The sequence below is a fragment of the Topomyia yanbarensis genome, chromosome 2, assembly GCF_030247195.1.
Source record: "Topomyia yanbarensis strain Yona2022 chromosome 2, ASM3024719v1, whole genome shotgun sequence".
NCBI classification, from domain to species: Eukaryota; Metazoa; Arthropoda; class Insecta; order Diptera; family Culicidae; genus Topomyia; species Topomyia yanbarensis.
In genome coordinates this window covers 467,996,153-468,009,084 of record NC_080671.1, presented here as the reverse complement: position 1 = coordinate 468,009,084, position 12,932 = coordinate 467,996,153, and the positions used below count along the sequence as shown (strand labels likewise).

Below are 12,932 nucleotides of genomic sequence, written 5' to 3'. Positions count from 1 at the left end.
AAAGAAACATTTCATCTAGTACTAATTTGAACAAACTAACAACGACCTACCTTGAGTCCTACTCGGCAACCACTGTGGCAGTGGTTTGTTCATCAACACACACGACAGAATCTTCAACAAACCGCTTGTGATATCCTGCTTCACCTGCGGGACATTCTCGCACAGCTCGTGCAAACAGACCGTTAACCCAGTGCTCAGACCAGTCGAAAGCATCGATGCCAGCATATTTTTCACGTCCGATGTAATTGCGCTTTTCAATGCATGTCCCAACAGTGTAATACACATAAACACAGAAGGATCAACCGAAACCTTCTTCTTGCTTGGAGTGTCCTTTGGAGGAAGAGCCGCCGTAACAACCTCCATGATTCTTTTGATGTATCGCTCGATTTCCTTCTCGACGGCCACGGCGATGTATCCGAGCGTCACAAATGCCAAATTCCTTTCCCTCTCCTTACTCTTCAAAGTTGCGATCAAATAATTAACAACCGTCTTCAGATGATTGGCGACAAAATCACGTCGATTGAAGGCCGCCAACCGAGGCAATATCGTAAGCAACGATTGAATGACGTACGGAGATTTAGAATTGCGCTGTTCTAACACTTTCTGACAAATCAGTTCGTAATTGTCGCTCACCAAATTTCGACAGATTGCCGATTCCTGTATAGAGCTATTTTGACGAAAAAACTTTACATCACTACCATCGTTATAGCGGGATGAATATCCCGAACTACTGGAACTATGCGCTCCGCTAAGCTTCTCCATAAAAGGGACGCGAATCCGAGGAAAAATTCCGTGACTATCATCTACGTGACGAGTTCGACGATCAACATTCAAACTCTCCAGCTGCATATACTTTTTCTCCCACGCCGAGTTTGAGCTACGCAATATTTCATTGAACACAATCAACGCTCCATGAATACGATCGTCCCTGTTGAATCCCTTCTCACGAGTGGGAAGCTCATTGAAACAATCCATTGAACTGTCGTAGCAGTGATTGTACCTTTAAAAAAAACGATTTTTTTATCTCAACAAACTCATCGTTAAAGATCGATCGATTATTGTCTCACCACTGCGGGTTATTGTTCTGCTTGGTACCTTCTCGCTGCGAGGTAACAATAAGAACTGCCCTCAGCGCCTGTCCGGCACCTTCTCGAATCATCGGTTTAGGATCTTTGATCGGCACAAAGATATGATCGAAGAAGGATCCCACTTGCTGGTAGAAAAACGTCGGCATAGCGACGGCCAGCTCGCGCAAAACCAGAACCGCCGCATGACGCTTCCCTTCGGTTCGTTCCTCAGTCAACCATTCGAACGCTCGCTTTATATCGAACTCGAACGACTCAGCGCCCTTCGAACCCGGCAGTAGTGCCAGCTTGACCAGCACCTTTGCGGCTAATTCCATCACGCAAATATCGCTGGAGGGCAACAGGTTCCTAAGATTGTTGGAGTAGCGTGAAATTCTGGTTGTTGTATTGACCACATCTCCGCTGATAAGACAATCTAAAATTGTATTTAAAAGTAAAATAAAGTGTCGCCAAAACGATTAATCTCGTACTTATAGCCAGCACGCCTCCTTTCTTATCATTCGTATCCGTACTGGAAAGCATTTCAAAAATGTGATGATTAAAATCCTCGAAGAATGCCAACAGATCATCCTGCTGCATTTCACGCAGTTCGGTTTTAACATAGAGTGACAACTCCTGTGCTGCTTTATTTTGAGCATCTTTGTTGCGGCTTTTCAGCCCATTCACAAACTGCTGAACAACGTTCGACATGGCTCCTAGGCAAGCAGCTGTTTTTCCCGTTTGTTTTGTAAATAAAGCGGTCCGAAAAAGCCGCTAGTGGCGGTGGGGTGTGGTAGGGGAATCGGACAAAAACAATCGACGAAAATAGGAAAACTCGATCAAACTGGTAGCGACAGCCGCAGTGCAGGAGTGGTTATGACTACGCAAAGTGAAAATCTTGTTTTTCACCACAGATTTCAGTTTTACGGGCGAAACTTCACCTGCACCCAATACAGGGGAGGTTTATTTAACTTTTTTAACAATTTTCACTTGGTTTCGACATGTTTTACTCGAATATTGTTCAATTTAATTCCAAATTTGCATCCGATTGACACTTTGATCACGCACTCAGGTTTGTCAATTTTCTTCAAGTTGTCTTGTCTTTTTTGCTTTTCGTCGACGAAGAGAAACTTTTTGGTTACTGAAGGGCAAAAAATACACCGAAAAATTTTGCTATGCACTTTTTGAAGCTGTGTTTTTATGATGGGTTCTTTGCATCGATTGTTTACATGTGCTTTAAACGAGAATGAAGAAATCGGCTCTCAGTGCAACAATAATTTCTTATTTGGCGCAGGTTAAATAAATCTTTTGAAATATTGTAGCAAACTATTGCTACAAATTTGTTTCGAGCTGGTTAGATTTTAATAAATCTGGAGAAAATTTAGAATAGGACGTAAGTAACATTGAGAGCCTCTCTTTGTTTACTTTCTCTTTCGATTATTACACGCAGAAAAATATGACCTTATCGATTCAAAAAAAATTATATTGTATAAATGCACCACTTTTTGTTGTATACGACGTCACTGTAACACTTTGCCCTAATTTCCCAGCCCATATCGAAAGATTATGGTTTTTACTAGAATATTATGCAAAGAGTTGAGTACTAAATGTAGAAAATGACCGAGCAATAAACAGAAGAGAAAGAGCTCAGAGAATCTCTCATTGTTACTTACGTCCTATTGTAAATTTTCTCCAGAAATATTTATTTCAGTTTGGTCATACATTTCGTCTAGACTTTCCATAACATTCGTTTGGTCTCTCGCAACATTTAAAAATACTCTGAAATCCGGTAACAGCGCTCTGGCGACCATATCGCCAGTTGGGGGTACCTTTTATCCATTTCACAACTACTCGATGAGGTAATGCCAATGGGTATATGTATAACCTCACTTTTCTGACAGCTCAGATAGCTTGTTTACATGATCTTAGAAAATTTTTGGTGTCACCCAGTAGAAGAAACTCGGTTCGAATTCTAACACCATGTAAACAAGCTCGCTGAACTGTCATTTTTTCGAGTATTTTTACTCATATGACGTCATCTTGCAATATCCAAAAGAGTTTTTCTAGGTAAAACCAAAGACGATACTTTAAATATAAAGACACGCAGAGAGGAAATCAGTGAACTTGGCTGCACGGTTTACCGAGTGATTTTGTCTGCTAGTTTTGGCAACCAGGAGTTTTGAGTAAACTGCAGTGACTTGTTGTTTTAATGAATGCTTGACGAATTTCTTTTGAGAAATATTTCGCAAAATACTCAATCATGAAACTCGAAGACGCATCTATTCCCGTAACTGAGCCTGTGTAAATGTTTTTGTTGCACTTTTACGTAACGTTTTACTTGTGGTCGTGGGGCCATACTGTACTCACCAGCTATTAGGGTCGTTTCACGGTTGTCTCCAGGAAGAATTCACAATGGGAGGACTTTCTTTCCACACTATGGTCACTAAGCGAATCGTAATATCAAGCGGAAACAAGTACCAAAAGGGAAACACTATAAACAAAACAAGGACAACACAGCTTGAATATTCAGACCATACACTTTTTATTTAATACTACGATTTTTTTTATTTCCCAACAGGAACCAAAAGGGCTATTAAAAAAAACAACCAAAATTTATTACTTGCGCTTTTATTCGACGAAATGTCATTCTCGGTACAACGTTGCGGCTGTGATGACGTTGGTCGACTTTCTGCTGGCTGGATGTGGAGTGGGCTTTGATGGTAGTGCTGGAACAGACGGCCGATAGCGACGGTGGACTCCAGATGAAGCAGCAACTCGTTTCACTACCAGACCCGGGGTCTGGTACTGCGCGCACTTTTCACACACGTGTGTCTGATTAAAAGTCAAGCAGAATTTTCAACGTATTTACGGTCGACGACAAAACCCAACCGGCATTTGGGTAGTGGCGTCTATAATGGCGTTCTTGCTTTGCCAATCACTGATCGTTACTTTACACTCGCAGATTTCTTGAACCGGTTACCATACTTATCCTGCTTGACCAAACGATCATGTGGATGTTCTGAACGATCGACTAACTAGATCCAACGGATCAACGTTTGACGGATCAACGTTTTACAAATACCAAAGTTTTAAAGGACGAAATGCGCGGTCACGTAGTGTGAGTGCTGCTGCTGGTCTCCACTCCACCGGGCCAATTAACTATTAGAGAATTAGAACAACATGAAATTTTTGATTTAAATAAATACATTTTTAGTATCAATAATTTTCTTTTAATATCAATAAAATAATTATTGAAAAACGGAACGATATTTTTTTATAACAATAAATAAATTTTATTGAATTCAATAAATAAAATTATTGTCTCCCGACCAATAATTTAATTTATTGAATTTAATGCATAATTTTATTGAACCTACAAATCTTTTTGCTGCGTGAGGCGTCGTCAAATACACGAGATAGACTGTACACTGTTATTTATGTATTGCCACATAGTTGGCAAAATTAATATTTATGACGAATATCACGATAATTGTAGGAGAAGACTAATCCGTAAGTTTATAATGTTCAAACTTTGCATCTACCAGTTACATATAAAAAATGAGGGACTAGACAATCGATTGATGGCTTTGTAATGTTTGAAATATGTTTTAATTTACTCGTACTTTATTAGTATCAAAAAAGTTATTTAGTATGTATGTATAAAAAGTTTACACTCTTTGTATGTAAACATAATTACATGCTTTTCTTTATATTTCAGTATCAATACTCCCCACGAGTTACTTCCTAAAACCGCCATATTTGTTTAATTTGCGTTTGGAACCGTTGTTTTGTGTTCGATAGGAACTATCGGCTCAGTCTTTGCGCATCTCTATACAATCATCTGGTACCCAGGTTGACATACAAGATCTGTACTCATTAATGGGCTCTTTACCCGTTAGGGGCCCTTACACGCGCAATAAAAGTGTTATAACTAAGTAATGTCATTACTGAAATTGTATAGCAGACCCTGCACGAGACACAAATATTGTCAATAAATGTATTGAGAAGACTGCTTCAATCCATCAATCCCACCCAAGTAACCAATAAGCATTATAACGTAGCCTAATATCTGCTTTAGATCCACATATAAAGCTGTCCTATAAAGCCGTGAAGCCCTAAATACATATATAATGCCGATATTATGCCAGAAAAGGCGAAATATAGTGCTATTACTGTGCAGAGATTGACAGCTCGTTTCTGCAGTACTAATGCTATTATATAGCAAAAGCGTACAAATGTCAAATTTGAAAGCCTTATATTGGCACTACTAACGCTATTAAAAAGCTTCAGTTGGTTGTCATTGTCCGCCATGGTTTTGAAACCATTTCTTATGTTTCCTTTCGGTATGATGAGCAAAAAGGTAAAATTTTAAAATAAAATATTCTGTTTAAAACCGTAATTGACTCTGTTCTAATGCATTGTAATGAATATCCTTAATGGGTTTTCGTTCTCACATGATATGAATGTTTACGAAAATTACCTTTAGCACAGAGAACAGACGTATAAGCTAGGTCAAAGTTTCCCGAAAAACCTGTGTAAACATTTAAATGAAAATACGTTGAAAATCACCATCTCATACAGGTTTGCATGCGTGAATCACCATTGTATCCAAGTTTGCACACAAGTCCCGTATAGCGATTGCTGGCCGATCGAAGCGCCGACCAGTGGCAAGTTGCTACTTGCTGTTGTCATTTCAAAGCGACAGTTTAATTTCTTACACAAGTTGAAAACTTTACTTGTATGTCAGTTCTCAGTGCCTTTAGTAAGTCTCGAACTGAGGTACCTTGCCTCGTCCTTAACGGTAAGTGCGCTGCGTTTGCTTCCTGGACTATATTGCATATGTTTGATTGAAATGAAATATGCCGAATATAATCTTCAAGAAGAGTTGCATAACAAATAAACCCACAGCATTACAATGGCATTATATCAGCTTCTTATTTGCTCTATAATGGCATTAAATGCACTTGTAAAGCTTACATGCTTTAAAGATCCTTGAAGCATGTACGCGTTATATCAGCTTTATATACGCATATAGAACAAGCTATAATCAAATACAAATATGTTAATACGGGATGCTCTAACGATTTTTCGAGGACACATTTTATAACCCAGGTACACCAATAAAGGTACACTGTCAGAGTGACAGTGTACTTTGATGAAAAAGTGTTAAAACTAGCTGCACTGACGAATCATAAACAACTTTATGATACGTATCTATGGTTACTATTTAATAACTGAAAAAAAGGTTTTGACATTTTATTAGTTCATGGATAACAAGTAATAACTATTTGGATTTAGCGTTACGATTTGGAGTTTTGATAACGAATTCTTGCTGTTGGCTACGTACACATGAAACGTAAATTGTAACGAGATAATTTGCACAATTCACTGAATCAATCATTTCCCCATTTCAGGACAAATACGCAATGTTTTCATCCGAAAACGAAATTCGTTGCAATAAGTCTTCGTAAAAGATTTGGCATCAGGGAATGGAATACGAAGTTCTCTTGAAAGTTCATCAACTCTCGGCTCATTGTTCAGAAATTACCAAATATGTTACTTAGCAGATCAGAAGGACCCGCTGTTTAGTTGCCCCTGTTCCCTTGTCAGAGCCACGGGGACCGTCTGGGGTGGACTCCAAAGTTCTCTTTTGCTGGCTAGCTCGAGCTTGAGGTTCGGCTCACGGACATGGACACCAATCAAATGATCATCGGTCTTTACTTTTACATTCTGAGGATGTTATCGGCTGAATCAGTCAAAAACTTTACGTTTACACTTTTTATTTTATTACAACTACTTACAATCGTGCGTGTGTGTGGAACGACTAAGCTGCTGGCCGGCCGGCGGATGCAGGATCGCGGTTGGAAACGGTGGACTCGTGGACGACGAACTTGTGGATGGCGAACTCGTCGTTGCTGCACCCTAAGGCGGGTTGCTCGGGCCTGGCTGGCCCCACGTTCAGGGTGGCTTCTCGCTTCTGGGGTTTCTTCTCGCGGTGCTACAGCACGATCGCGGGGTTTCTCGCAGACCGTAGATGTAACTATCGCTTCTCGGCTCCTCCAAGAATCTTGCGGGACGTTCGTGGGAATTTGCTGACTCCGATCAAAAAGCTACTCCAATGCTGGACGAAATTTGCTGGGTCTTGATCCTGGGAACGAAAGAGAGAACTTGCTACGGACTACTGGGCTTACTTTGGTGGAAAATCTTCCGTAGGATTTTCTATTTATTCCACCTTTTGTATAACTTTAATTATTTCATAAACTCAAACTCAACTTAAACTTTAATAACTTCTACAACTTTTTGATAGCTCCTTCCTGGTCGATATGATAAGCGGAAGTGATTCTACTATTCGCTGTAGAGGCCCAGTAGTCTCATTCTCTCTCTCTTTCATTTCCCCAACCCTTTCACATTTCATTGCTCTTTTTCCGCGGCTTTCCTATCCGTTTCCTGTTTCCGCGATTTTTACAGTTTGTATGTGTCGTCACAATATTTATTTTAACCTATCAGACCTTTTAGTATTATTTTTAGTGCTTCCTATTTTAATAAGTTAAATACAAGCAATATATTCTGTACAATTTAACATTTAATCATAGCTGAGAAAATTGACTCGATTTTAGACGATAAATACATATACATATATTTATTACTTTTAGCTTGCCATGATATAGGTGACCACGATAGAGAGTAAATAAGTTCTCTCTATCACTCTCCACTCTTGCTTGTTCGTGATCGGTATATAGTACCAGAACGGTACCAAATACTATGCAGTCTCGAATTTTTGGCAATCAGCCTAGATGATCACACAACCTGTTTTACTAACTACTAGCAACTGCAAAGCTCAAAAGAACGGATGTTAAGATTTCTAAAGCGAACATATTATCATTCGACCAAAACGATACTTGTGCGGTTTGGTGAAAATATTGCTAAAGCTTAGTATGCACCTCTTGCGAAATGAGGTCGCGAAATATTTTTCCTTCTTCCGTGCGGAATTTTGACATTTGCTCGCGAAAACTAGTCTGTGCGTTTGCCGTCAGATGTCGAATTTGATAACTGAAAAAAGACATCAGCTGTTGTTTGTTTATTTCTTTTTCATTTTTTGAATGTTTTGAATAAATTGTTAATGTTTTTCTTAATTCGTCACTGATGACCAAGACAACTGTGTAACTGTTGGCCGTGTTCAAAAGCTATCCCTTGGAGTATTGATTCATGTTCAGTATAAATCAATCCTGGAGAAGACTGTAATCATAAACAAAGAGTCCTATTATCTTACGGAATTGATAATCGTTCATCTAATCATAAATGAAAATCACAAGATACGTATCATGGTTTTTGTGAATTTTTCTGTAATTATGATGACTACGGTGCGTTAGAAAGCTAAAAAAGTTGAAAAGAAGTATATTGTAAACTGTGGAAATCACTAGAAGAATAATGAACTATTTATGACTTCTGTTAATGTGTGGCATTGAAAAGAGAATCCGGCGGATAGTCAACCGAATACAAAAGCATTGCCAGAGCGACCTCTTGCACTCTCCACTGATGTTACGATACCGGACTTTGCTAATATCACTGCAGAGGACAATATATTTTGCTATGCTGGATGCACAACGGAATGCTCCTCTTTCGGCGTTTCTACAATTTTATTGTAGATAAGTGAATGATCTATACAAACAGTATAGATCATTCACTTATCTTTGGTGCAAAATACCAATATCAAAACGTTTTTGCTTATTATATTTCTTTCATTCCGGCAGAGCATACGAGATTAATCATTAAACTAATTTAATCCAATGTATATATCGCTTAAACATTTACTTATCTACTCATATTTTTTCTGGTTTTTTCATCAACTAGTTTTCTCTAGAAATAACTCATCGGTTCATTTACCATTTGCTGGAGTAAAAAATAGTATTGTTACAAACATATGTGGGGCCGTCGACAAATGATGTACCTTTTTCCGGCCATTTTGAACAGCTCCCCCCCCCCCCTCATTCCCTATCACAGCCGACCGATGAACAAATCAAATATGTTTTGTATGATTCTCTTAAATACACATCCTTACAAATTTTTTGACGCTTGTATTAACATTTTCATTATATCAGCAAATTTGTATGCAAAATAAGTCCATTTCATTACAAATATCGCGTTGATAGATTTGTTTTAAATTTGATGTCATGAAAAATGAAGAGAAGTTTTCTCAGTTCACAATCCTGCAATTGGTTTGCTAGTTGTGAGGCCTATGATTATAAAAACCACACGTTCATCATTTTGTTTGGGTGAATCAGAAGAGAAAATTTGATGCAGCTACCAAACTAAATCTTGTAACTAGTACGATCTCATAAATTTACAACAGCGTACAAAATATTTACGCAATTCCGCGAATCAAAAAATTTACCACACAAAAAAATTAACTTGTGAAAATTTAAATTTATTTTCCTTGGAAATGGTGTCACATTAAATTGTTTCTTCAATAAATGGGGATTTGACGTCCGTCAAAAAATATTTAAACTTAATGCTACGTCGCCCAACAACTGACCCTACCCTACCCCCTCGTCAAACTTCGTTACAAATTTGGTGAACCCAAAATGCTACCTCATTTATGCATGACCCTTGTTGGAATGAAATAAAACACTGCATCAACATGGTTCAAAAAAAATGCAATACTGAATATCAAATATTGAATAATATAAAATGATTAAATATTGAATATGAAATATAAAATGTTGAATGGGGTGGGCGAAGCGTAGTTGGTAAATCAATTTCCTTGAACGCAGTGCATCTGGGTTCGAGTCCCGCGGGGTCGGGACATAGGATTAGAAATTTTTGATAAGAGATTTTTCTAACCCGAAGAGGCGAATGACCTTAAGGTTAAAACCTCAATAATCGAAATAAAAAAATATAAAATATTGAAAATTCAATATAAAATAATAAATATTAAATAAATACTAAATATTTAATATTAAATCTAAAACATAAAATAATAAATATTAAGTATTGAATATTAAATATTAAATAATAAATATTAAATATCAAGCATTAAATATTACATATTAAACATTAAACATTAAAAATTAAACATTAAACATTAAACATTAAACATTAAACATTAAACATTAAACATTAAACATTAAACATTAAACATTAAACATTAAACATTAAACATTAAACATTAAACATTAAACATTAAACATTAAACATTAAACATTAAACATTAAACATTAAACATTAAACATTAAACATTAAACATTAAACATTAAACATTAAACATTAAACATTAAACATTAAACATTAAACATTAAACATTAAACATTAAACATTAAACATTAAACATTAAACATTAAACATTAAACATTAAACATTAAACATTAAACATTAAACATTAAACATTAAACATTAAACATTAAACATTAAACATTAAACATTAAACATTAAACATTAAACATTAAACATTAAACATTAAACATTAAACATTAAACATTAAACATTAAACATTAAACATTAAACATTAAACATTAAACATTAAACATTAAACATTAAACATTAAACATTAAACATTAAACATTAAACATTAAACATTAAACATTAAACATTAAACATTAAACATTAAACATTAAACATTAAACATTAAACATTAAACATTAAACATTAAACATTAAACATTAAACATTAAACATTAAACATTAAACATTAAACATTAAACATTAAACATTAAACATTAAACATTAAACATTAAACATTAAACATTAAACATTAAACATTAAACATTAAACATTAAACATTAAACATTAAACATTAAACATTAAACATTAAACATTAAACATTAAACATTAAACATTAAACATTAAACATTAAACATTAAACATTAAACATTAAACATTAAACATTAAACATTAAACATTAAACATTAAACATTAAACATTAAACATTAAACATTAAACATTAAACATTAAACATTAAACATTAAACATTAAACATTAAACATTAAACATTAAACATTAAACATTAAACATTAAACATTAAACATTAAACATTAAACATTAAACATTAAACATTAAACATTAAACATTAAACATTAAACATTAAACCACAGATAACAGACGTTTAGGCTCGATTTGAATCGTGTGTAAATACCCGCTACTGAAATTCCGAATAAATCAGACGTCTGAAACACGTTTGGCAAACGTTTGCAGATGGCGCAGTGATCACTACAATGCAGTTAGAGTCAGCGATGCCAGATTTACAGACATGTCTGTATTTTACAGGCTTTTGATGGTCTCCTACAGACGTAATCAGAAATCTACAGACTTTTAAAAGAGTAACAGTGTTTAACAAAATTTCACTAGAATAATTTGATCCGAATATGAGTGATTCCTTCATAATAGTTTATTAATTTCAAGCTACTTTTAAAGTAATAACCTAGTGTAAATAGGATTTACACAACAATCTACAGACTTTTACAGACATTTTAATTGTTCTTCTACAGACATTTCACAAAGACATGTGGCATCGCTGGTTAGAGTGCAGCTGTCACACACGTGTAGCAAACAGTTGCGCAGATGGCAATAGTGAAACACGGATTTTCAACGTATATCAATTTGAAAGTTTACACAGGTTTTTGAAGAAATTTTGTTCTAGCCTAAACGTCTGTTATCTGTGATTAAACATTAAACATTAAACATTAAACATTAAACATTGAACAATTAACATTAAATATTAGATATTAAATATTAAATGCTACATAATTAATATTCAAATTTAAATATTAAATGCTGAATACTAAATATTAAATATTAATGAGTATTAAATAGTAAATATTGAATAATAAATATCAAACATCAAATAGCAAATAGTTAGTTATTATTATATTACATATTGCATGTTACATGTTACAGTTTGTCAATATTTGTAGGAAAGCCAAATACTATTCCAACGCAATGCCTTGACCGTTGCTTAAATTACACTCAAACTATTTTCCTGTCCGTTTCAATTGTTTATTTATCCATGTACTGTATATATGTCCTTGACAGAAATGGTTTTACTTCGTGAAATGCATAATTTTGGTTTCATTAGACGCTTATGCATTTTTCATAAGCGAATATATCAATTTCGTAGGTAACTAATAGACGAGTCTTAAGATTATTATAAAGAATAGTACTGTGAAAAGTCAAAAATCGGAACAAAATTAATGGCATTAGTTGTAAGCTATAGGTGTGTTGCAATTGGACACTAGCTCTGTTTCAAATGAGGGAGAGTAAATGTAAGTGTTTATTTAAAGTTTATGGACTATTGCCTCATATTCTTTATATATATTTTGCAGCACCTGTACAATCTTGTGACATGACTAAATCTGACGATGTATACTTAGAAGAGTTATAGTGCTTGTGAATCTAGAAATGTTTCCAAGCAGGTGATCTTTTTTTCCAATTGGAGACTTATTTGAACATGTATGCAAACTAATGTTTAAATGTTTAACTAATGTGAAAAGTCAAAAATCGGAACAAAATTAATGGCATTAGTTGTAAGCTATAGGTGTGTTGCAATTGGACACTAGCTCTGTTTCAAATGAGGGAGAGTAAATGTAAGTGTTTATTTAAAGTTTATGGACTATTGCCTCATATTCTTTATATATATTTTGCAGCACCTGTACAATCTTGTGACATGACTAAATCTGACGATGTATACTTAGAAGAGTTATAGTGCTTGTGAATCTAGAAATGTTTCCAAGCAGGTGATCTTTTTTTCCAATTGGAGACTTATTTGAACATGTATGCAAACTAATGTTTAATGATATTAAAAATATGACAAGAAAAAAGGCAAAAAATATTCTTATTCACAATTATTAGACCTTATGACAATTCCTATCTTAAATTC

The 12,932-nt window shown here is 35.0% G+C and overlaps 1 protein-coding gene across 1 annotated transcript in view; it reads right to left on the bottom strand.

Moving 5' to 3' along the window:
- Positions 1–2,137, bottom strand: part of LOC131686166 (serine/threonine-protein kinase Tor) — a 31,054-nt gene extending 28,917 nt beyond the window's left edge. Inside the window, exons 1-3 of the mRNA XM_058970367.1 lie at positions 1,556–2,137; positions 1,068–1,500; positions 51–1,000 (exon numbers count right to left, since the gene is read on the bottom strand). Of these exons, the coding sequence (XP_058826350.1) occupies positions 51–1,000; positions 1,068–1,500; positions 1,556–1,775 (1,603 nt within the window). The 5' untranslated portion in view covers positions 1,776–2,137. The remainder of the gene's footprint in view (positions 1–50; positions 1,001–1,067; positions 1,501–1,555) is intronic.
- Positions 2,138–12,932: the final 10,795 nt, after the last annotated feature.